Consider the following 27,110-nt stretch of genomic DNA (forward strand, 5'->3'; position numbering starts at 1 on the left):
CTAAGTGAAACCTGCAGTGAAGCCTTCAGGCTTCGCAGCCAGGATCCTACTGCGCATGCGTGAGGTGCGCTGTGCATTCTGAATGGTCCTGCCCTCTTCTGGCACCTGTGTGTGTGTGTGTGTGGGGGGGGGGGGGAGAGAAAGAGGGGCCAGCAATACTGTGGGAATGGGTACCTGTCAAAACAAGGTACCTGCTCCCCCCTCCTCCCCAAAAAAGTGCCAAATGTGGCAGTAGAGGGGTGTGAACAAGTAGAGTGTCCCCTTTTGGATGGTGCTCCGCTTTAAAAATATTTAGCTAGATTAAATTAAATATTTTTCTACAGAAGAATTTGTACTTTAAGGACCCTTAAAGTGGTTCTAAAGTCTAAATGTTTTTTTGCCTTCGTGCATTCCCTGCATTAGGGTAAAAAATGTTTAGCTACTTTTTCTATCCCCCCCATCCCTAAACACTTACCTGGCTCCTGTCACCCCTACAGCGCTTTCCAGCTGCACTGTTCTCCTCTGTTCCTGGTCTCAAAGGACACACTGAAAGCTGCAGTGTGTCAGTCAAATCCTGTGAGGAGGTAGTAGGTGGGCGAGGCTGAGCCACACTGAGTTTGTCTATGTATGCACACAGCCCTGCTTGGGAGCATGTCCGCACAAGTGCCCTAAAAGCACATGGCTTGCTTTGGGGACACTTGCAGGGAGAAGGAGAGAACAGGACCGGTGGGGGAGTGCTAAAGAAGGAGTAAGGGACCATTCTGTGCAATATCATTGCACAGAGCAGGGATGTATGATTGAAAACCAGCCCTTTTGTGGCACTTTTTGTATGTAAAAATCAGTAATTTTTTATAACATTTTTTAGAACCCCCAAATAATTTATATTTTTAAATCAGAGGCCCTATAGAATAAATGTGGCAATTTTTTATGTCACACAATATTTGCGCAGCGTTTATTCAAACTAAATATTTTTGGGAAAAATACACTTTTTTAAATTTTATTGCACAAAAACACAATATAATACCCAATTGTTTGGTAAAATATAAAAGATGCGCAGAGTAAATAGATACTGAGCATGTCATGTTTTAAAATTTCACAGGGCTGTGCAATGGCGACAAACTACGTACATTTTATTATCCATAGGCTATGATTTAAAAGCCTTTATATTAAGGATAGGCAACCCTAAAGAAGTGGAGATCTACCTGAACAACATGGGAGAAGTCCAAGATCACTGGGCACAGTGTCACCTCCTTACACCTGATCTAATCTTCTAATTGCCGTTCTACCATTTTGCAATCCTGTGCATTGCACGGCAAGCATGAGTTTAAATCAGGTGGTGAGGAGGGAATATATGGCCTCCTCAGCGCCTGTCAAACGCACTCAGATCGCTTTTCAGTGGAGCAGCAGTGCCTGCTGTACTTGTGAATGAGTCCTTAGTTGCATTTGGCAGCGACACCCTTAGGGCTTGTGGTTTTACCGCCCCCAATCCCCTACCCCCTTTAGCTTCTGAGGCAGCAGCCAAAGGTATACACATGCTGCAGCAGGAATTAAGCTTTTGGTGGGTGCTACCGTCAGCCAATCGTGACCCATTCAAGTAAATGGACCACTTTGCAAGTGCCCCGCAACTGCATGCTTCTGCGGGGTCCAAGAGGTTAGAGCGGGTGGTGAGAAAGCAACACAACGCTGCCTGCTTTAACCACTTGTTTGCTGTACTGCACACGGCTGCAGGGCACTTGCAGAGGGACCTCTTTCATTTGAATGGGTTGTGCATGGCAGGTGCCACACCCACCAACCATGACCAGTATAACTCCTCCTGTAGCATATGTATACCCTGGGCTATTGCAGCTAAAGGGGGTGCGGTTGGGGTGGGGGTGAAAAAAACACTGATCACTAGTATAAAACAAATTCCATAAACACATCCCATAGTTCGTAGATTCTATAACGTTCACGTAAACCAATCAATATACGCTTATTGGGATTTTTTTTTAACCAAAAATATGTAGCAGAATACATATTGGCCTAAATTTATGAAGAAATCTGTTTTTTTGTTTTTTCAAATTTTTTATTGGATGTGTTTTATAGCAGAAAATAAAAATTATTATTTTGGTTTTCAAAACTGTTGGTCTTTTTTTGTTTATAGCGCAAAAAAAAAAAAAAAAAAAAAAACACCCAGTGGTGATCAAATACCACCAAAAAAAAGCTCTATTTGTGGGGGGAACAAAAATGACGTAAATTGTGTTTGGGTACAGTGTCGCACAACCATGCAATTTTCAGTTAAAGTAACGCAGTGCTGTATCGCAAAAAAATGGCCTGGTCATGAAGGGGGGGGGGGATAAATCTTCCGGAGGGCAAGTGGTTAATATTTCTGTGGAATTTGCATAAATACTCACACCCCATGCAGATGTTGCAGGCTTTGTTATGAAAGTAAAGTTTAAGTAGGACATTTCATGGAGGTCACAGGGCTTTCCTTTTTGCAGCAGGATTGTCATTCTGTTTACATTACAATATGTTCATTTTAATGTCATGTAATTGATGTCATGTGCTGGCAATATAACATTTAATTTTCCCGGGTCACAAAACTCTGCTGAGTTTCCTTTCAAAATAAATGCTTGCATAATAACCATCAGATCATTGCTGTGTCTTTCTTGTACGTCTCACTGGAGATTGGGTAACCGTGCACTTTGCTTTATCCTATTGCACCAGAGGGGTATTTTGTGTTACTTCTTAGGGTGCGTCTGCATTTTTTGTTTCACAGGTGCACAGCCAAAGGGAACAGATTGCTTAATGTTATTTTTTGAAGTGACAAAAGGGACATAATTATCAGTCCTGGTATGTGAGTTTTTTTTTTTTTTTTTTTTTTTAACCACTGCAGCTCTGGAAGATTCCCCTCCCTTCATGACCAGGCCATTTTTTTGCTATACAGCACTGCGCTACTTTAACCACTTCTGGACCGGAAGGTTTGACCCCCTTAATGACCAGGCCATTTTTTGCGATTTGGCAAAGCGTTATTTTAACTGACAATTGTGCGGCCGTGCGATGATATACCCAAATAAAATGTATGTCCTTTTTTTCCCACAAATAGAGCTTTCTTTTGGTAGTATTTGATCACCTCTGCCATTTTTATTTTTTGCGCTATAAACAAAAAAAGACCAACAATTCAGAAAAAAAAAAAAAAATCGTTTTTACTTTCTGCTATATAACATTCCCAATAGAAGAAAACGTTTTATTTTTTTATTTTTATCATTTTAGGCCAATATGTATTCTGCCACATATTTCTGGTAAAAAAAGATCCCAATAAGTGTATATTGATTGTATTGCGCAAAAGTTATCGCATCTACAAACTATGGGAAAGATATTTATGTCATTTTTATTTTTTACTAGTAATGCCAGAGATAAGTGATTTTTAATGGACTGCGACATTGCGGCATACAGATCGGACATCTAACTGACATTTTTGACACTTTTGGGACCAGTGACATTACTACAGTAATCAGTGCTAAAAATATGCACTGTTACTGTAATAATGACACTGGCAGGGAAAGGGTTAACATCAGGGGTAAGTAAATGTGTGCCTAGCCTGTGTTTTACTATGCTGTGGGAGGTGCTTTTACTAGGGGAAGGCATTGATCCATGTTCCTGCTTTTCAGGAACACATAAGTGCCTTCTGTGATGGACTCCGGACACCCGACTGGGTATCTCTGCCAAGGAGCTGCTTCCTAAGCTCTGGAACATGAGATCCGTGAATCTGGCTATAGTTACCCCAAGAACTTGACAGTACAAGTTTTGGAGTCAACCAGAATGAACTGTTTATTGAAACACAGGCACAAAGAGATATACACTGTGGGATAATCCCCCCTCCCACTTAGCAGCCAATCCTTTCAAAGGGTTAAATTTGTACCTGGGGGGTGATTTATAACTGTGTGGGGGATGGGCTCACTGGATGAACACAGACACCTGTGTTCCTAAATAGGAGGAACACAAGATCCCTGTGTTCATCACTGACAGAACAGCGATCTGCCGTGTTTACTTCGGGAGACCGCCATTTTGTCTCCATGGGGAGCGATCGCAGGTGCCCGGCGGACATCACGGCCATGCATCCAGACTAACTGCTACACCAAGTACATGTACGTAGTTTCGCAGAACACAGCTGAACTGCCGATGTATAACGGCTGGTCAGCAAGTGGTTAAAAAATGCCAGAACCAACATGCACACCTGTGAATAACCTCAGACTAGGCTCAGAACAGTTCATGTAATTTTACTGAACAAGTTGCAGCATAACCGTTCAATATATACAAAGTCCTATCCCTAATCTAACTACAGTTGTGTGGCTGCCCAGGCATACCTCTATGAGGTTATAGTCCATGCTGGTATTCCCCATAACTTAGACATCTTCCGAAAATCCCAGTGCCTTCAGTGGAGTGCAAGGCACAGCAGTCCCAATACCATAAACCATCAGCAGGAACAGAACCAACTAAGGGACCATGGACCTCAGCCTTCCCCCTTTTTATAGCACAGGTGGGCTGGCTGGGACCAGAAAGCCAGGGAACTGAGCACACATGACTTAACCCTTTCCCCCAGGTTGGACCAGCTGCTAACTTACTGTACACCCTGCTTACAAATGTAGCAGACGTCGCTATCACAGTGATCGATGTGGTCTTCCGAGTTCCATGCCGAGCGGCTGCCTTGCTGCTTAGAGAACAGAGGAGGTCACTCACTTGGCATGGGCACCATTCAAAGAGCACTTTGGATTTTCTCAATGAATACAAAGTATTTACAGATTGGAAAAGGTGGAGATCGTGATGTGACTAGCCTGCCTCTCCACCTTGTCCAATTAGAGATTATAGTAATGGAAGGATCCATTTGACAGCCTTGGTGCTTTTACCTTGAAAATCAAGTGTACAATGACAGCTCCCATATTTTTATCCTCACAACTTCCATCTCAGATTGGATTTGAGCAAAGATAATTTAGAGTCATCAGCATGGTAGAGATAATATTTTGCAAAGGGTAAGGCTCAGAGAGTACCTGGTTTTCCCATAGCTCCTAACTGTCCCTAATTTAGAGGGACTGTCCCTAATTTGGAACAACGTCCCTCTGTCCCTCTTTCCTCCTCATTTGTGCCTTATTTTGGTCTGATCTATTTAGTTGTATATAAAAAGCACTATTTATCTTTCAAAAAGTGTTTACCAGCCTTTCATACAATTTCTAAATTGCTACATTTAAATTTCAAAAGCCAGAGTAAAGTAAAAAGGGTTGTAAAAAAAAAAATACACTCGGGAGTTTAGCTAATCTTTTTTTTTTTTTTATAATTCTCCTTTAAGGGGGCATGAAAGAGGGTGTGTCCTATGTCAACATGATTTTGCTAATAGGTGTCCCTAAAAGGTTGGGAGGCATGGGTTTTCCCCAGGTGGTGCGATTGAAAACTTTATTCAGTGGACACTTCATGGAGCAATCATTGTGATGGCCTTGATGGTGGCTAGACAGGCTAAATCAAAGCAGCAGTCTAGTTTACGGTTGTGGTCACGGTCATGGTTTCTTACACGTGGGATGGCATAGGTGCCAGACAGCAAGACAAACGCTAAATCACGGAGGATTAGTCTTATGCCTCGTTTCCACTGAGCGGTACAGTTCGGTTCGGTACGGTATGCAATTTTTGCCGTTTCCATTGTCAAAAGTTGTGAATGGTACGCTAATACCGAACCGTACCGTACCACTTTTTTGGGACCCTTTCGTTGGGGTACCAAGCACATTAGTACCACACCAACAGCGTGGAGCTATACTGTTGAGGTACTGTTTTTGCTGAGGTACTGTTGGCGGTGGACACGCAAGCCTGATCAAGGTGTACTGTTCTGAACCGTACTAAACTGTACCGAACCGCATCGCTCAGTGGAAACGAGGCATTAGATCATTTCTAGAAGTAACCAGAGCAGACCATCAAAACTGATTAAAGACATGTGGTCAGAAAACATAGCAGATGTCAGAGTAGAACCCTAAGGTCTGCAGGACTCGAACAGCAGTGGGAACCAGAAATTAGAGTAATTCCAAGCAGTGGGAGCTAAGAAGTAAGCATTAATAGAATAAGGCCTTGCAGATCGAGCGCAACACTGGCTGCCTGGCTGGAGGAGAGCCTCACCAGTGAGTCCCTGACAGTATGCTTGTGGCTTTGAAAACATGGTGGTCATGGTCAATATACAGTATGCTTACTGTACACTGTCAAGTAAACCATGCTTTCACTTTTCACAAAATAGAATATGCCAGGAAGGGTGTAAACTTCAGAGGCTACACCTTACACACCCATTATTTCCAGCCAGTAAATAATTGGCAATAAATAATATAACATGTTTTTTGTTAAGCTTATTGTATAATTAAATTGAACTTAGTAACAATTAAACCATAGCTTTATAATTGTCATTAAAAAGAGTAGTGATGATATAAGATATTTTTTGATTATGCTCTTCTTAGGATGCTTTGTAATCTTACGAAGTTCAATAAATTCAGTTGATTTTTTTATGTGATCAATATTTACCTGAATAGTGTTGAATGTTTCCGAGAAGGAACGGTTCCCACTGTAAAAGAACATCATGCATTTCACTGTAGCATTAACAGGAATTATACTTTATGATGTAAGCACATTTCAGTGTACTGGTTTTATTAAAAGTTTATGCATCGCCGCGTCACAGATATCTAGCACATGCCTGCAGGGCATTTCCAGGTATAATTAAATATTATCATTCAGCTGGTAACACCTTACCTCTCCCTTGTACTTTTCAAATAATTATTGGCTGAAATGTTTGAACTCATTAATATTGAAATTATAAAATTTAGTAACTTGTTACACCCAGGGATGTTGCAATTCAGAAGAATTCTTAACATTTAATCTGTATTGGAGTTGATTAAGGTGAGCCATTGACCAGTTAAGTCATCTTGGACACAGTTATAATTCAGGGTAACATGGCAGCTTAGTGGTAAGAGACTCTAGTACGTATGGCCATTCTCAACCAGGGTTCCTCCAGAGATTTGTCCTTAGGCTGTGACTGATTGGCCTCCCATTTAGGGCTGCTGTTAGAAATCACGGGGCCCCGTACAGACTACCTGGTAGGGCCCCCCCCAAGAAAATATTACAGATATATTTAGCTAAAATTACAACAAAATCACTATTAGCAGACACAAATATAACCTAACTCACATAATTCCTGCTAAATCTAAAAAAAAAACTATGTTAAATAAAAATAAAGATGAGATGAGAAAAATATACAGGCTAGGCAGTTGGGGCTCAGTGATCAAAGAGACAGAGAGAAAGAAACAAAGTTACAAATAAACTCCTGAGTAGAGATAACATTAGAGCCAGTGCTGGGAGGGGGCCCACATAGGGAGGAGGATTATTGAAGGGACGACTGTCTCTTTCTCAGCAGATAGAATCTGATAGCAGGGAGAAGGACAGATCAGATTCAGGTGCTGGAGGAAGATTTCTGTATTTGTTGTCCATCACTAATCCCCCTATCTGTGTGGGCCCCCCTGTGTGCGTGGGTGTAATGTTCCGGTACCTTTGGTACCCTAAATTACTCTTTTCACAAGTGTTTGCGCCCCACCATTCTCTTTTGGAAAGGTGCGCATACACCTTTAAGACTGAAGCTGTCATCACTCAGCGCCGGACTAGATGGCTATTTAAATCGCCGGTTCTCACTCACATGTGTTCGTTCAAACACCCTTACCTGGATGCTAACTTGGCTTGAAGCTTTCGTGCTTGCAAGCATACCTCGCTGACGGAACCTCGCTGCGCTGATCCCTGCATCCCGCTTCCGGATCATCCGCTCCTCCTGAACCAACCTTCGGCTGTATTGCTATTAGTGCTAAGTACCCCGCAGGGGAACCCTCTATAAACTTATACTAAGCTTACACTATCTAGCTCTGCATAGTAAAGACTATTTATCACATCTGCATATCTAGATTGCTAGCTCTTAAGACTACTGCTACTTATTCCTGCACTGGGTTGATCTCTCTTGTATGTTGTCCACCTGCTACTCTGTCATCTGCTACCATACATGATTGCTAAACCTACCTGCATCCATCTGCTACTGTCTTACCTTCAAGTGTCTGTCACCTACCACCTCCATTCAACCTGTCTCTTAAATCTTCATCACTGTGTTACTACATACATAAAGTCACTCTAGGAACCAGCTTGTTGAGTGTGTGTATTTACTAGCTGAATTAAGACCTTCCACACATGATGAGTCATTGAGGTTGGGAATGGTATCTCAGCATCTCTCTTACATGACTACTGAAGTGGAATATTTCTGCAGCTGAAAATCCACACCATACATGAAACGCAGGAGCGTTACAGCGGGCCCCCTACAAGAGGACTGGTGGTCCCCCCCTATCAGCGGCCCTGCTCCCATTTGATGGTCCCTGAATAATTCTAGAGTGGAGCTAGCACCATGACACCAACAATCTTTTTAGCTGTTTGTAAGAGTTGCATTCTTCCCACTGAATATACTGTAAATATTTTAAAGGGTGTTTTCATCAATGGCTCCCAATTAATTAGTTTTAATAGAAGCATTACAAGACCTGAACATTATCTTAGGGGTTCCTCTGGTGAAAAAGGTTGAAAAGGCTGCTCTAGTAGCAATACTAGCACTCTTAGTCTCCTTGCGCATATTATTACTTGGAAGAAGTGAAAGTGTTTGCGATGAATAATGGCATTTGATAATGTCTACAAGAATGTACAGATCTCATAGTCACCAACAATATGTTTCCATTATGGCTGAACTTAGGAATTAGATATCATGGTTAGATCTTTTAGTCAGCTGTGAAGAAATGTGTTCAAGTAAGAATGCTTTCAAAACTGCCCATAAAGAACCACTTTACAACTGTTTCTAAGTTGTAGTGTTGGTCTGCACCATTTGCTTAATGTTTGCTTTCTTTTCTTTATTTTGTTGTGTCACTTGTTCACACATAATGCATTTGCATTTGTATGCTAATACATTGTTTCTCATTACCTACTGTACTGAAATTGATAATAAACTTGAAGTTAAAAAAAAAAAAAAAAAAAACTTTGCCATTGCCTGATGCGGGGAGAAAGAAAGGTTGGGACCTGTCACAATCCGAGTGACCATACCACGAGTGGGTACCTGCCCTGGCCCTGGTGGCCAATCAAGCGCATTTTGGTCTTAAAGAGGAAGTAAACCCTCCTCTGACACTTTTACCTATAGGTAAGCCTATGACAAGGCTTATCTATAGGTACTGTAAATATCTCCTAAACATGTACCGTTTAGGAGATATTTACCTTACATGCAGCCAGTGACGTCACTGGCGCATGCGCTCTGAAGGAACGGCCGCTGGTGCCGTTTCTTCAGAGACCCGTGCCGTGACTGTCGGCTCCCGCGCGCGTGCGCGGGAGTGACGTCACCGCGGCTCCGGCCAATCAGATGGCCGGATGCCGCGATTCCGGAAGACGGGCGACTGGACATGTCGCCCATCATACAGGTAAGTGGACGGCATGGCGGGGGCTCGTTCTAAGGTAAGTATTTCATAATGAGCTAGTATGCGATGCATACTAGCTCATTATGTGTTTCTCTTACAGGTTGTAAAAAAAAAAAAAAAATTTAACGGAGTTTACAACCTCTTTAATGCTATATAGCATCTAAGACCAACTACATCTGATGAGTGATCCATCTATACCTCTATCACGGTGGAGAGTGACCGGTGCTACTCCTATGTCACAAGGCTGATTGGGAGCTCTGCATTGAGCACCAGCACTTTAGGCTCCGTGTGAGAGCTCCGCTGCGGGACTTTTTTTTGTCATCCGCTCCGTGTGCCCGCATATCATCCCATCCGTTTGCGGATGATAATGCGGACATAATGTAAGTATATGGCACTGCGGATGTCAGCGGATGACACCGCTGACATCCGATTTTCCTTCCTTTCCGTGTTTTACACGGAAGAAAAAATGGGGTTCTGTTCCATTCGTAAAAACGGAACAGAACTGACAGGAGGAAAATCGGGTGTCAGCGGGTGGTATTCCGCTGACACCCGCAGTGCCATTCACTTACATTATGTCCGCAAATCATCCGCAAACGGATGGGATGATTTGTGGACACACGGAGTGGCCGTGTGAAAGGACCCTAATTCATTTTGGATCTATGTTTTTGCACAAGGAATATTCCTTTTGAACTGTGATCACTAAAGTCACCTTTATATATTTGTATGGACTCTATAGAGCACTAACGAGGCACCTGAACTTTCTTTATTCATCATATGCACTTTATATGTATTGTTTACTGTATGCACTTATAGAAATTGTCCACCGTTGCATATTTGCATAAGCAATTTGATGCACATATCATTTTACTGCATTTTTTAATATATTATTTATATGAATTATGATTTATATGAAGTTTTGAAAGAATTATAACATATAGCACATATGTATATTGTCAGGAAGCGCTGTTGGTAGCGCCTATTATAGTGGCTATATCCATTCAACAAAGACAAGTGTGTCTTGCCTACATTCAAGCATGGTGGTGGAAGTGTCATGGTCTGGGGCTGCATGAGTGCTGCCAGAACTGGGGAGCTACAGTTCATTGAGGGAATTATGAATGCCAACATGTACTGTGACATACTGAAGCAGAGCATGATCCCCTCCCCATCGGAGACTGGACCGCAGGGCATTATTCCAACATAATAACGACCCAAAACACAGCTTCAAGAGGACCACTGCCTTGCTAAAGGGGGTGAGGGTAAAGGGGATGGACTGGCCAAGCAAGTCTCCAGACCTAAACCCTATTGAGCATCTGTGGGGCATCCTCAAACGGAAGGTGGAGGAGCACAAGGTCTCTAACATCCACCAGCTCTGTGATGTCACCATGGAGGAGTGGAAGAGGACTCCAGTGTCAACCTGTGAAGCTCCGGTGAACTCCATGCGCAAGAGGGTTAAGGCAGTGCTGGAAAATAATGGTGGCCACACAAAATATTGACACTTTGTGCCCAATTCGGACATTTTACCTTAGGGGTGTACTCACTTTTGTTGCCAGTGGTTTAGACATTTATGGCTGTGTGTTGAGTTATTTTGAGGGGACAGCAAATTTACACTGTTATACAAGCTGTACACTCACTACTTTACATTGTAGCAAAGTGTCATTTCTTCAGTGTTGTCACATGAAAAGATATAATAAAATATTTACAAAAATGTGATGGTGTACCTACTTTTGTGAGATACTGTGTGTGTGTGTATGTATGTATATATATATTATATATATATATATATATTTTTTTTTTTATTAACCACTTCAACTCCAGAAGGTTTACCCCCCTTCATGACCAGGCCATTTTTTGTGATACGGTACTGCGTTATTTTAACTGACAATTGCGCGGTCGTGCGACGCTGTACCCAAGTAAAATGTATTTCTTTTTTTCCCCACAAATAGAGCTTTCTTTTGGTGGTATTTAATCACCTTGGCGGCTTTTTCTTTTGCGCTATAAACAAAAAAAGACTGACAATTTTGTAAAAAAAATATATTCTGTATATGCACATCCAAAAAAAAAAATGTTTAAAAATCTAATTTCTTTATCAATTTAGAACAATATGTATTCTGCTAAATATTTTTGGTAACAAAAATCCCAATAAGTGCATATTGATTGGTTTGCGCAACAGTTATAGCATCTACAAACTATGGGACAATTTTAAGGAATTTTTATATTCTACTTCTCTTGGGATTGATCGGTGGGTCCCGGCGAGCATTGAGTCCAGCGTGCGCGCCCCAGACCCAGAAGTGCAAAATCATATACACAGAAGGCCTGCCTTGCCGCCGTATATATACAGTATACGGTCTTCAAGCAGTTAATTTACAAAATGCAAATTGGGCGAACAAAGAAAAATCAAATCAATATTTGGTGTGACTACCCTTTGGCATCAAACCTTCATCAATTCTTACACTTGCACACTTTGTACACTTGTACAAAGTCAGGGATTTTGAAGAATTGGAGTCAGGTGTATGATTAACCAATTATACCATGCAGGTGGCACAAAAACATAAGAACTGGGGTGTAGAAAAATGGCAGCAGGTGCTCTGGACTGATGAGTCAAAATTTGAAATATTTGGCTGTAGCGGGAGGCTATTCACCGAAGCACGGAGAATGGTAAAAAAAATGAGTGTCTGCAGGCAACAGTGAAACATGGTGGAGGATCCTTGCAAGTTTGGAGCTGCATTTCTGCAAATGTAGTTGGAGGTTTGGTCAAGATCAGTGATGTCCTCAATGCTGAGAAATATAGCAGATATTTATCCATCATGCCATATCATCAGGGAGGAATGTGATTGGCCCCAAATTAATTTTGAAGCAGGACAATGACCCCAAACATACAGCCAATGTAATTTAGAATGGTCTACAACATAAAGAAGAACAAGGAGTCCTGGAAGTGATGGTTTGGCCCCCACAGAGCACTGATCTGAACATCACTGAGTCTGTCTGGGAATACATGAAAAGATAGAAGGATTTGAGGCAGATGACATCTACAGAAGATCTGTGATAAGTTCTTCAAAATGTCTGGAGTAACCTACCTATCTAGTTTCTTCAAAAACTGTGTGCAAGTTTACCTAGCAGAACTGATGCTGGTTTGAACGCAAAGGGTGGTCACACCAAATATTAATTTGCAGATAAATGGAGCTGATATATGTGGAGAAGGTGTGTCTCAGTCCCATATATGTAACCAAAGACAGAGAATAAAGGCCCACGGCACGTTTAAGAGGCAAACCACCAGCATTAAAAAAAAAGAAATTTATCACATAGAAAATACATATAAAATTAGACCATGAAACATCTTTACAATATACATTCATCAGTAGAAACAGAGCCAAACAATTTAATGCAAATTCATACAAAATGTATCTTCATCTTATTTCTTACATTCTGTGCTATATCAATATTCTGTGCTGTGTCGATCTCAACGCGTTTCACAAAATCTGTAGTTCGCTTCTAACTAGTTAATGCCTTAATCAGGGTCTTCTCATGTAACCAACAGATGTTCTTCTACATCCAGTCAATTGTTCCATTGGTTAATGAGATTAACGAGGGGATGGAGAGAGCACCCCCTCTTTGGGGTGCAACTCTTCCCCCCAGGAGTTGGGGAGGGAAGGGGAGTCAAACCACGGATGAACAAAGGCTCCCCCCAGATGAAAAGGCCAGAGGGAAGGGAATCCTTGGACTAGGAGACCCTGGAGTCATCTAGCAGGGATGACCGCACCGATGAAAAACATTGATTTGATTCTCTCTTTTCTTCATTTACTTTACATTTTGTTAATTGATAAAAAAAAAAAAAAAAACACTGTTAAACTCCTCTATTCCTAAAAGCATTCTAGCAAACCATTTTTTGATGTCTGCCTTGAACTTTTGCGCAGTAATGTATATGTGTATATCTATATCTATATCTATATCTATATATATATATATGTATATATATAGATATATACACACACACACACATGAGTTTTCTAATAATATTTTTACTTTGTATTAATAATTCCCTTATATTAATTAATAATATTCTCTTTCAGCCTCATCAATGCTGATTTCTGTGTGGGATCCGTGTGCATTGCTTTTGGTGGAATTCTGGGGAAAACCAGCCCTGTACAAGTCATGCTGATGACCTTGTTCCAAGTGACGCTCTTTGCAGTGAATGAGTATATCCTTCTCGACAAGCTCCATGTAAGATTTCTATTTCACTTCCTATTTAAGATCTCAAAGTTTTTGTAATGAAAAACATAAAATAAGAGGAATTTGAGGGCATGGGCATCTGATGTACTCATATACTTGACCTTGACCAGTCAGGTTAGTGCATGGAGATATCAACTAGTGTTGAGCGAACACGGACTGTATTATTCGTGTTCGTACCGAATAATTGGATTTTTTGTACCCGAACACGGACACGGACACTTTACTGTATGTTCGGGTAAAAATCCGTGTTCGGTCGTTTTATTTCCGGGTTTTGCATGCTTTGGCGCTCTTTTCATGGCGGGCTTTCAACAGCCAATCAACAATCGTTTAACTGGTGTGCCTTAAGCCATCCCAGCCATGCCTGCAAATGTCTCAGTAGCTGTGATTGGCCGTCTGAAGCATGTGACCAAGTCTTTATAAGTTCGAGGCAGCCGCAGCGGCGTCATTATGCTGCTTAGATTCAGGGACAGAGCACACATCAACGTGCTGGCTGCTGATTAGGGAAAGATAGGCAGGAAAAAACCATTTGTGTCCGGATAGAATTGAGGGACAGGTCGGAGTGTTTAGGCAGGGCGAGTTGTAGGCATTTTAGGGATAGAGTCTGCTGAATTATATAGGGTCAGTGTCTTCTACAAACTACAATCGATATTGCTGTGTGGGGGGTGGGGTGAATCTGCACTCAATCCTGATCTACGATCTCTTCTCAATCCTGTTAGGGACAGAGTCTGCTGAATTTTAGGGAAACTGTGTTCTACAAACTACAATCGATATTGCTGTGTGGGGGGTGGGGTCTGCACTCAATCCTGATCTACGATCTCTTCTCAATCCTGTTAGGGACAGAGTCTGCTGAATTTTAGGGAAACTGTGTTCTACAAACTACAATCGATATTGCTGTGTGGTGTGGGATTGGAGATAGGCAGGTGTCAGTGATCCACATCCATTTTTCTGTGTGTGAGCTGCAGTGAACACAATCTTTTTGGGCTGCAGTGAACACAATCTTTTTGGGCTGCAGTGAACACAATCTTTTTGGGCTGCAGTGAACACAATCTTTTTGGGCTGCAGTGAACACAATCTTTTTGGGCTGCAGTGAACACAATCTTTTTGGGGTGCAGTGAACAAAATCTTTTTGGGGTGCAGTGAACACAATCCTTTTTGGTGTGCAGTGAACACAATCTTTGTGGGGTGCAGTGAACAAAATCCTTTGTGGGGTGCAGTGAACACAATCTTTTTGGGGTGCAGTGAACAAAATCCTTTTTGGGGTGCAGTGAACAACATCCTTTTTGGGGTGCAGTGAACACAATCTTTTTGGGGTGCAGTGAACAAAATCCTTTGTGGGGTGCAGTGAACACAATCTTTTTGGGGTGCAGTGAACACAATCTTTTTGGGGTGGAGTGAACAACATCCTTTTTGGGGTGCAGTGAACAACATCCTTTTTGGGGTGCAGTGAACACAATCTTTTTGGGGTGCAGTGAACACAATCTTTTTGGGGTGGAGTGAACAACATCCTTTTTGGGGTGCAGTGAACAACATCCTTTTTGGGGTGCAGTGAACACAATCTTTTTGGGGTGCAGTGAACACAATCTTTGTGGGGTACAGTGAACAGAATCTTTGTGGGGTGCAGTGAACACAATCTTTGGGGGGTACAGTGAACACAATCTTTGTGAGGTGCAGTGAACACAATCTTTGTGGGGTGCAGTGAACACAATCATTGTGGGGTGCAGTGAACTCAATCTTTGTGGGGTACAGTGAACACAATCTCATACTGAAGGTTTGAGGGTGCTGCCTGTTCCATACTCCCCCTACTCCTCATCTAGCCTTTTAGGGGTACAAACAATAGTAATTGGGGCCTAGTGTGGTTGTGTACGTGTGATATACATACACTTTTTTGGGATCATATTTTCTATTCCGCTATTTAATCAAAAACCTCTGGGGATCAGTTAAATTGGGGGATAGTCTGTGTTGGTACGTGTGAGAGAGATCCACCTTTCCAAGTTGTTGGGGTTCATCTCATACTTCTGAAGGTTTGAGGGTGCTGCCTGTTCCATACTCCCCCTACTCCTAGCCTTTTAGGGGTACAAACAATAGTAATTGGGGCCTAGTGTGGTTGTGTACGTGTGATATACATACACTTTTTTGGGATCATATTTTCTATTCCGCTATTTAATCAAAAACCTCTGGGGATCAGTTAAATTGGGGGATAGTCTGTGTTGGTACGTGTGAGAGAGATCCACCTTTCCAAGTTGTTGGGGTTCATCTCATACTTCTGAAGGTTTGAGGGTGCTGCCTGTTCCATACTCCCCCCTACTCCTAGCCTTTTAGGGGTACAAACAATAGTAATTGGGGCCTAGTGTGGTTGTGTACGTGTGATATACATACACTTTTTTGGGATCATATTTTCTATTCCGCTATTTAATCAAAAACCTTTGGGGATCAGTTAAATTGGGGGATAGTCTGTGTTGGTACGTGTGAGAGAGATCCACCTTTCCAAGTTGTTGGGGTTCATCTCATACTTCTGAAGGTTTGAGGGTGCTGCCTGTTCCATACTCCCCCTACTCCTAGCCTTTTAGGGGTACAAACAATAGTAATTGGGGCCTAGTGTGGTTGTGTACGTGTGATATACATACACTTTTTTGGGATCATATTTTCTATTCCGCTACTTAATCAAAAACCTTTGGGGATCAGTTAAATTGGGGGATAGTCTGTGTTGGTACGTGTGAGAGAGATCCACCTTTCCAAGTTGTTGGGGTTCATCTCATACTTCTGAAGGTTTGAGGGTGCTGCCTGTTCCATACTCCCCCTACTCCTAGCCTTTTAGGGGTACAAACAATAGTAATTGGGGCCTAGTGTGGTTGTGTACGTGTGATATACATACACTTTTTTGGGATCATATTTTCTATTCCGCTATTTAATCAAAAACCTCTGGGGATCAGTTAAATTGGGGGATAGTCTGTGTTGGTACGTGTGAGAGAGATCCACCTTTCCAAGTTGTTGGGGTTCATCTCATACTTCTGAAGGTTTGAGGGTGCTGCCTGTTCCATACTCCCCCTACTCCTAGCCTTTTAGGGGTACAAACAATAGTAATTGGGGCCTAGTGTGGTTGTGTACGTGTGATATACATACACTTTTTTGGGATCATATTTTCTATTCCGCTATTTAATCAAAAACCTCTGGGGATCAGTTAAATTGGGGGATAGTCTGTGTTGGTACGTGTGAGAGAGATCCACCTTTCCAAGTTGTTGGGGTTCATCTCATACTTCTGAAGGTTTGAGGGTGCTGCCTGTTCCATACTCCCCCCTACTCCTAGCCTTTTAGGGGTACAAACAATAGTAATTGGGGCCTAGTGTGGTTGTGTACGTGTGATATACATACACTTTTTTGGGATCATATTTTCTATTCCGCTATTTAATCAAAAACCTTTGGGGATCAGTTAAATTGGGGGATAGTCTGTGTTGGTACGTGTGAGAGAGATCCACCTTTCCAAGTTGTTGGGGTTCATCTCATACTTCTGAAGGTTTGAGGGTGCTGCCTGTTCCATACTCCCCCCTACTCCTAGCCTTTTAGGGGTACAAACAATAGTAATTGGGGCCTAGTGTGGTTGTGTACGTGTGATATACATACACTTTTTTGGGATCATATTTTCTATTCCGCTATTTAATCAAAAACCTTTGGGGATCAGTTAAATTGGGGGATAGTCTGTGTTGGTACGTGTGAGAGAGATCCACCTTTCCAAGTTGTTGGGGTTCATCTCATACTTCTGAAGGTTTGAGGGTGCTGCCTGTTCCATACTCCCCCTACTCCTAGCCTTTTAGGGGTACAAACAATAGTAATTGGGGCCTAGTGTGGTTGTGTACGTGTGATATACATACACTTTTTTGGGATCATATTTTCTATTCCGCTATTTAATCAAAAACCTCTGGGGATCAGTTAAATTGGGGGATAGTCTGTGTTGGTACGTGTGAGAGAGATCCACCTTTCCAAGTTGTTGGGGTTCATCTCATACTTCTGAAGGTTTGAGGGTGCTGCCTGTTCCATACTCCCCCTACTCCTAGCCTTTTAGGGGTACAAACAATAGTAATTGGGGCCTAGTGTGGTTGTGTACGTGTGATATACATACACTTTTTTGGGATCATATTTTCTATTCCGCTATTTAATCAAAAACCTCTGGGGATCAGTTAAATTGGGGGATAGTCTGTGTTGGTACGTGTGAGAGAGATCCACCTTTCCAAGTTGTTGGGGTTCATCTCATACTTCTGAAGGTTTGAGGGTGCTGCCTGTTCCATACTCCCCCTACTCCTAGCCTTTTAGGGGTACAAACAATAGTAATTGGGGCCTAGTGTGGTTGTGTACGTGTGATATACATACACTTTTTTGGGATCATATTTTCTATTCCGCTATTTAATCAAAAACCTCTGGGGATCAGTTAAATTGGGGGATAGTCTGTGTTGGTACGTGTGAGAGAGATCCACCTTTCCAAGTTGTTGGGGTTCATCTCATACTTCTGAAGGTTTGAGGGTGCTGCCTGTTCCATACTCCCCCTACTCCTAGCCTTTTAGGGGTACAAACAATAGTAATTGGGGCCTAGTGTGGTTGTGTACGTGTGATATACATACACTTTTTTGGGATCATATTTTCTATTCCGCTATTTAATCAAAAACCTCTGGGGATCAGTTAAATTGGGGGATAGTCTGTGTTGGTACGTGTGAGAGAGATCCACCTTTCCAAGTTGTTGGGGTTCATCTCATACTTCTGAAGGTTTGAGGGTGCTGCCTGTTCCATACTCCCCCTACTCCTAGCCTTTTAGGGGTACAAACAATAGTAATTGGGGCCTAGTGTGGTTGTGTACGTGTGATATACATACACTTTTTTGGGATCATATTTTCTATTCCGCTATTTAATCAAAAACCTCTGGGGATCAGTTAAATTGGGGGATAGTCTGTGTTGGTACGTGTGAGAGAGATCCACCTTTCCAAGTTGTTGGGGTTCATCTCATACTTCTGAAGGTTTGAGGGTGCTGCCTGTTCCATACTCCCCCTACTCCTAGCCTTTTAGGGGTACAAACAATAGTAATTGGGGCCTAGTGTGGTTGTGTACGTGTGATATACATACACTTTTTTGGGATCATATTTTCTATTCCGCTATTTAATCAAAAACCTCTGGGGATCAGTTAAATTGGGGGATAGTCTGTGTTGGTACGTGTGAGAGAGATCCACCTTTCCAAGTTGTTGGGGTTCATCTCATACTTCTGAAGGTTTGAGGGTGCTGCCTGTTCCATACTCCCCCCTACTCCTAGCCTTTTAGGGGTACAAACAATAGTAATTGGGGCCTAGTGTGGTTGTGTACGTGTGATATACATACACTTTTTTGGGATCATATTTTCTATTCCGCTATTTAATCAAAAACCTTTGGGGATCAGTTAAATTGGGGGATAGTCTGTGTTGGTACGTGTGAGAGAGATCCACCTTTCCAAGTTGTTGGGGTTCATCTCATACTTCTGAAGGTTTGAGGGTGCTGCCTGTTCCATACTCCCCCTACTCCTAGCCTTTTAGGGGTACAAACAATAGTAATTGGGGCCTAGTGTGGTTGTGTACGTGTGATATACATACACTTTTTTGGGATCATATTTTCTATTCCGCTATTTAATCAAAAACCTCTGGGGATCAGTTAAATTGGGGGATAGTCTGTGTTGGTACGTGTGAGAGAGATCCACCTTTCCAAGTTGTTGGGGTTCATCTCATACTTCTGAAGGTTTGAGGGTGCTGCCTGTTCCATACTCCCCCTACTCCTAGCCTTTTAGGGGTACAAACAATAGTAATTGGGGCCTAGTGTGGTTGTGTACGTGTGATATACATACACTTTTTTGGGATCATATTTTCTATTCCGCTATTTAATCAAAAACCTCTGGGGATCAGTTAAATTGGGGGATAGTCTGTGTTGGTACGTGTGAGAGAGATCCACCTTTCCAAGTTGTTGGGGTTCATCTCATACTTCTGAAGGTTTGAGGGTGCTGCCTGTTCCATACTCCCCCTACTCCTAGCCTTTTAGGGGTACAAACAATAGTAATTGGGGCCTAGTGTGGTTGTGTACGTGTGATATACATACACTTTTTTGGGATCATATTTTCTATTCCGCTATTTAATCAAAAACCTCTGGGGATCAGTTAAATTGGGGGATAGTCTGTGTTGGTACGTGTGAGAGAGATCCACCTTTCCAAGTTGTTGGGGTTCATCTCATACTTCTGAAGGTTTGAGGGTGCTGCCTGTTCCATACTCCCCCCTACTCCTAGCCTTTTAGGGGTACAAACAATAGTAATTGGGGCCTAGTGTGGTTGTGTACGTGTGATATACATACACTTTTTTGGGATCATATTTTCTATTCCGCTATTTAATCAAAAACCTTTGGGGATCAGTTAAATTGGGGGATAGTCTGTGTTGGTACGTGTGAGAGAGATCCACCTTTCCAAGTTGTTGGGGTTCATCTCATACTTCTGAAGGTTTGAGGGTGCTGCCTGTTCCATACTCCCCCTACTCCTCATCTAGCCTTTTAGGGGTACAAACAATAGTAATTGGGGCCTAGTGTGGTTGTGTACGTGCGAGATACATACACTTTTTTTGATCATATTTCCTATTCCGCTATTCAATAAAAACCTTTGAGGATCAATTGAATTGCGGGATAGTCTGTGTCGGTACGTGTGAGAGAGATCCACCTTTCCAAGTTGTTGGGGTTCATCTCATACTTCTGAAGGTTTGAGGGTGCTGCCTGTTCCATACCCCCCCTACTCCTCATCTAGCCTTTTAGGGGTACAAACAATAGTAATTGGGGCCTAGTGTGGTTGTGTACGTGCGAGATACATACACTTTTTTTGATCATATTTCCTATTCCGCTATTCAATAAAAACCTTTGAGGATCAATTGAATTGCGGGATAGTCTGTGTCGGTACGTGTGAGAGAGATCCACCTTTCCAAGTTGTTGGGGTTCATCTCATACTTCTGAAGGTTTGAGGGTGCTGCCTGTTCCATACCCCCCCTACTCCTCATCTAGCCTTTTAGGGGTACAAACAATAGTAATTGGGGCCTAGTGTGGTTGTGTACGTGCGAGATACATACACTTTTTTTGATCATATTTCCTATTCCGCTATTCAATAAAAACCTTTGAGGATCAATTGAATTGCGGGATAGTCTGTGTCGGTACGTGTGAGAGAGATCCACCTTTCCAAGTTGTTGGGGTTCATCTCATACTTCTGAAGGTTTGAGGGTGCTGCCTGTTCCATACCCCCCCTACTCCTCATCTAGCCTTTTAGGGGTACAAACAATAGTAATTGGGGCCTAGTGTGGTTGTGTACGTGCGAGATACATACACTTTTTTTGATCATATTTCCTATTCCGCTATTAAATAAAAACCTTTGAGGATCAATTGAATTGCGGGATAGTCTGTGTCGGTACGTGTGAGAGAGATCCACCTTTCCAAGTTGTTGGGGTTCATCTCATACTTCTGAAGGTTTGAGGGTGCTGCCTGTTCCATACCCCCCCTACTCCTCATCTAGCCTTTTAGGGGTACAAACAATAGTAATTGGGGCCTAGTGTGGTTGTGTACGTGCGAGATACATACACTTTTTTTGATCATATTTCCTATTCCGCTATTCAATAAAAACCTTTGAGGATCAATTGAATTGCGGGATAGTCTGTGTCGGTACGTGTGAGAGAGATCCACCTTTCCAAGTTGTTGGGGTTCATCTCATACTTCTGAAGGTTTGAGGGTGCTGCCTGTTCCATACCCCCCCTACTCCTCATCTAGCCTTTTAGGGGTACAAACAATAGTAATTGGGGCCTAGTGTGGTTGTGTACGTGCGAGATACATACACTTTTTTTGATCATATTTCCTATTCCGCTATTCAATAAAAACCTTTGAGGATCAATTGAATTGCGGGATAGTCTGTGTCGGTACGTGTGAGAGAGATCCACCTTTCCAAGTTGTTGGGGTTCATCTCATACTTCTGAAGGTTTGAGGGTGCTGCCTGTTCTATACCCCCCCTACTCCTCATCTAGCCTTTTAGGGGTACAAACAATAGTAATTGGGGCCTAGTGTGGTTGTGTACGTGCGAGATACATACACTTTTTTTGATCATATTTCCTATTCCGCTATTCAATAAAAACCTTTGAGGATCAATTGAATTGCGGGATAGTCTGTGTCGGTACGTGTGAGAGAGATCCACCTTTCCAAGTTGTTGGGGTTCATCTCATACTTCTGAAGGTTTGAGGGTGCTGCCTGTTCCATACTCCCCCTACTCCTCATCTAGCCTTTTAGGGGTACAAACAATAGTAATTGGGGCCTAGTGTGGTTGTGTACGTGCGAGATACATACACTTTTTTTGATCATATTTCCTATTCCGCTATTCAATAAAAACCTTTGAGGATCAATTGAATTGCGGGATAGTCTGTGTCGGTACGTGTGAGAGAGATCCACCTTTCCAAGTTGTTGGGGTTCATCTCATACTTCTGAAGGTTTGAGGGTGCTGCCTGTTCCATACCCCCCCTACTCCTCATCTAGCCTTTTAGGGGTACAAACAATAGTAATTGGGGCCTAGTGTGGTTGTGTACGTGCGAGATACATACACTTTTTTTGATCATATTTCCTATTCCGCTATTCAATAAAAACCTTTGAGGATCAATTGAATTGCGGGATAGTCTGTGTCGGTACGTGTGAGAGAGATCCACCTTTCCAAGTTGTTGGGGTTCATCTCATACTTCTGAAGGTTTGAGGGTGCTGCCTGTTCCATACCCCCCCTACTGCTCATCTAGCCTTTTAGGGGTACAAACAATAGTAATTGGGGCCTAGTGTGGTTGTGTACGTGCGAGATACATACACTTTTTTTGATCATATTTCCTATTCCGCTATTCAATAAAAACCTTTGAGGATCAATTGAATTGCGGGATAGTCTGTGTCGGTACGTGTGAGAGAGATCCACCTTTCCAAGTTGTTGGGGTTCATCTCATACTTCTGAAGGTTTGAGGGTGCTGCCTGTTCCATACCCCCCCTACTCCTCATCTAGCCTTTTAGGGGTACAAACAATAGTAATTGGGGCCTAGTGTGGTTGTGTACGTGCGAGATACATACACTTTTTTTGATCATATTTCCTATTCCGCTATTCAATAAAAACCTTTGAGGATCAATTGAATTGCGGGATAGTCTGTGTCGGTACGTGTGAGAGAGATCCACCTTTCCAAGTTGTTGGGGTTCATCTCATACTTCTGAAGGTTTGAGGGTGCTGCCTGTTCCATACTCCCCCTACTCCTCATCTAGCCTTTTAGGGGTACAAACAATAGTAATTGGGGCCTAGTGTGGTTGTGTACGTGTGATATACATACACTTTTTTTGGATCATATTTTCTATTCCGCTATTCAATAAAAACCTTTCTAGGGCAAGATCTTAAATTACAGAAATATGAGGAGACCGTCAAATAAGGGCCGTGGCCTGGGTCGTGGTGCTGCTGGTAGAGCTCCTGTTGCAAGGAGAGGACATGGTCGATCTGTGCCAGCTACACGCACAAGTGAAACACCTTCCTCAAGTGTGAGTAGGCGACAGAACCTGCATCAGTATTTGGTAGGGCATCAAACGCCCCTAGAAGTGATGAGGCCAGAACAAGTTGAGGCGATAGTAGATTGGTTTGCTGCTGACAGTGCCTCCAGTTCCTTCACATTGTCTCCCACCCAGTCTACTGCAGAAAGGTCAGAGTTGGCACCTGCAGCCAATGTCCAACCGTCTTTCACCTCACCCCCTTGCAAATCAGGCCAGCAGTCTGAGCCCCAAGCCATACAGCAGTCTCTTATTCTTTTTGAGGACTCTGTCAGCAGGGTTTCCCAGGGCCATCCACCTAGCCCTGCCCCAGAAGTGGAAGAGATTGAGTGCAGCGATGCCCAACCACTTATTCCTCAAGATGAGTACATGCAAGGATCATCGCAGCACGTCTCCGATGATGACGAAACGCAGGTGCCAACTGCTGCGGCGTTCAGCATTGTGGAGACCGACAAGGAGGGCAGGGGTGAAGACTGGGTGGAAGATGATGTGGAGGACGATGAGGTCCTCGACCCCACATGGAATGAACGTCATGCAGGTGAACTGAGTAGTTTGGAGGAAGAGGCGGTGGTCGCACAGAGCCACCAGCACAGCAGAAGAGGGAGCAGGGTGCAGAAGCGGAGCGGCCGTGCCCTAGACACTACGCCCGCTACTGCCCAACGCAGCAAGGGAACGAGCGCACCAAAGTCAGCTCAAAGGAGTTCTCTAGCGTGGAAGTTCTTTAGAAAATGTGCTGATGACAGGACACGAGTGGTTTGCACCCTGTGCAATCAGAGCTTGAAGCGAGGCATGAACCTTCTCAACCTGAGCACAACCTGCATGATCAGGCATCTAAGTGCAAAGCACGAGCTGCAGTGGAGTACACACCTTCAAAACCAAGAAACGTCTCTGGCTCATCCTGCTTCCTCTTCTGCTGCAGTCTCGGCCGCTCCAGCCACATCTGTAGTGATACCGGCACCTGCCACCCCGCAAACAGACGATCTGTCAGCAACACCACCACCTGGGTCACCAACAACCATCTCCACAATGTCCCGTGGAAGCGTTCAGCTTTCCATCTCCCAAACACTTGAGAGGAAGAGGAAGTACCCCCCTACCCACCCGCGATCCCTGGCCCTGAATGCCAGCATTTCAAAATTATTGGCCTTTGAAATGCTGTCATTCCGTCTGGTGGAGACGCACAGTTTTAAAAACCTTATGTCGGTGGCTGTCCCACAGTACGTCGTGCCCAGCCGCCACTACTTTTCCAGGCAAGCCATCCCTTCCCTGCACAACCAAGTGGGGGAAAAAATCAGGTGTGCACTGCGCAACGCCATCTGTGCCAAGGTCCACCTAACTACGGATACGTGGACCAGTAAGCACGGTCAGGGGCGTTATATCTCCCTAACGGCACACTGGGTAAATGCAGTGGCGGATGGGCCTGAGGCGGATAGCAATTTGGCGCATGTCCTTCCACCACCGAGGATTGCAGGGCGCTTCAGTTTGCCTCCTGTTCCTAACTCCTCCTACTCCGCTTCCTCATCCTCTACCGCCTCCTCATCCGGACAGCGTAACACCTTCACCACCAACTTCAGCACGGCCAGGGGTAAACGACAGCAGGCAGTTTTACAACTTGCCTGTTTGGGGGACAAACCACACACCGCGCAGGAGTTGTGGAGGAGCATGGAACAGCAGACAAATGAGTGGTTGCTGCCAGCGAGCCTCAAGCCCGGCCTGGTGGTGTGCGATAACGGGCGAAATCTCATAGCAGCTCTGGGCCTAGCCGGTTTGACGCACATCCCTTGCCTGGCGCATGTGCTGAATTTGGTGGTGCAGAGGTTCCTTAAAAACTACCCCGATATGTCAGAGCTGCTGCAGAAAGTGCGGGCCGTTTGTGCGCACTTTCGGCGTTCTCACCCTGCTGCTGCTCGCCTGGCAGCGCTGCAGCGTAACTTCGGCCTTCCCGCTCACCGCCTCATATGTGACGTGCCCACAAGGTGGAACTCCACCTTGCACATGCTGGAAAGACTGTGCGAGCAGCAGCAGGCCATAGTGGAGTTTCAGCTGCAGCACGCACGCGTGAGTCGCTCTGCGGAACAGCACCACTTCACCACCAATAACTGGGCCTCCATGCGAGACCTGTGTGCCTTGTTGCGCTGTTTTGAGTACTCCACCAACATGGCCAGTGGCAATGACGCCGTTCTCAGCTTAACTATCCCACTTCTATGCCTCCTTGAAAAAACAATTCGGGCGATGATGGAAGAGGATGTGGCACAGGATGAGGAGGAGGAGGAGGATGAAGAGGTAACATTTCCAAGGCTTTCAGGGCAGTCATTCGCAAGGGGCTCCGAGGGTGGGTTCCTGCACACGCAAACGCCAGGGACGCAATTGTCCAGCAGGGGCACAGTTCTGGAGGATGAGGAGGATGAGGAGGAGGAGGAGCTGGAGGAGGAGATGGAACCATGTTCACAGCAGGGTGGCACCCAGGCCAGCTCATGGCCATCACTGGTGCGTGGCTGGGGGGATACAGAGGACACGGACCATACACCTCCCACAGAGGACAGCCTTTCGTTGCCTCTGGGCAGCCTGGCACACATGAGCGATTACATGCTGCAGTGTCTCCACAACGACCGCCGAGTTGCCCACATTCTAACTTGTGCTGATTACTGGGTGGCCACGCTGCTGGATCCCCGTTACAAGGACAACGTACCGTCCTTAATTCACTCACTGGAGCGCGATCGCAAGATGCGCGAGTACAAGCGCACGCTGGTAGACGCCATGCTGCTGGCATTCCCATCTGACAGCGGGGCCACAGTGGAAGCACAAGGCAGAGGAGGAGGAGGAGGAGGTCGCCAACGCAACCAGGGCACCGCCAGCACCTCAGAAGGCAGGGTTAGCATGGCCGAAATGTGGAAAAGCTTTGTCAGCACGCCACAACAAACAGCAGCACCAGCAGCTCAGATGGAACGTCTTAGCAGGAGGCAGCATTTTACCAACATGGTGGAGCAGTATGTGTGCACACGCCTACATGTAGTGAATGACGGGTCTGCCCCCTTCAACTTCTGGGTCTCCAAATTGGGCACATGGCCTGAGCTTGCCCTTTACGCCTTGGAGGTGCTGGCGTGCCCTGCAGCCAGTGTATTATCTGAACGGGTATTTAGCACGGCTGGGGGCGTTATAACAGACAAGCGCAGCCGCCTGTCCAGAGACAATGTGGACAAGCTCACGTTCATTAAAATGAACCAGGCATGGATCCCACGGGACTTTTCCGTACCTTATGCAGAATAGCAATGGATACCGACCTTACCCACCCATTGTTCCATTTTTGCTCTTTCTCACTCTTTTGGGGTGTACCCTCATTTAAAATTTGTGAAAAGAAGCAGTGTTGGCTACCTCGTCCTCCTCCTCAGGGCCAGATTAATGTAGGGACTATTGGAGCTGCAGCTCCAGGCCCCTACCTTTTATATAGGCCCCGGGTTGGCCATATTCACTGTTACCGCTCTTCTGTCACTTGTAAACACAGAAGTCTGGCTTCTATGCTCGCTTCCCCAGGCAGCACCCTCAGAACCTCCCCACACAGCGTGAAGGCCGGACAAGGAGGGACAGTTGGCGATGCATGGATGTGTTTATGGGCTTCAGAGACAGCATCCCATGTTGAATTAGGCATGCATGGCTGCACCCTTCCTCCTCTGGGTGCATGGCAAGGCACGGCCCTTAAGGCCCTTCAAAATCCTCAGCACCAAGCCCATGATGCTGTTAATCCGGCCCTGGTCCTCCTCCACCGCCGCTTCCACCTACACCGCCCATAGGTGTGCGCAGCCTATTGCATTAAGGTGTGCACCCCAAAGTTGAAATACACATGCATGTGTTTGCCAGCAG

The 27,110-nt window shown here is 44.2% G+C and overlaps 1 protein-coding gene across 2 annotated transcripts in view; it reads left to right on the top strand.

The window, feature by feature from the left end:
- RHCG (Rh family C glycoprotein) overlaps positions 1–27,110 on the top strand; it is a 227,782-nt gene that overhangs the window by 128,664 nt on the left and 72,008 nt on the right. For both annotated transcript variants that reach the window (XM_082255116.1, XM_082255117.1), the window contains exon 3: positions 13,526–13,676. In XM_082255116.1, the coding sequence (XP_082111242.1) occupies positions 13,526–13,676 (151 nt within the window). The remainder of the gene's footprint in view (positions 1–13,525; positions 13,677–27,110) is intronic.

Source organism: Pelophylax lessonae, assembly GCF_965119305.1.
Source record: "Pelophylax lessonae genome assembly, chromosome: 4".
Classification (NCBI taxonomy): Eukaryota; Metazoa; Chordata; class Amphibia; order Anura; family Ranidae; genus Pelophylax; species Pelophylax lessonae.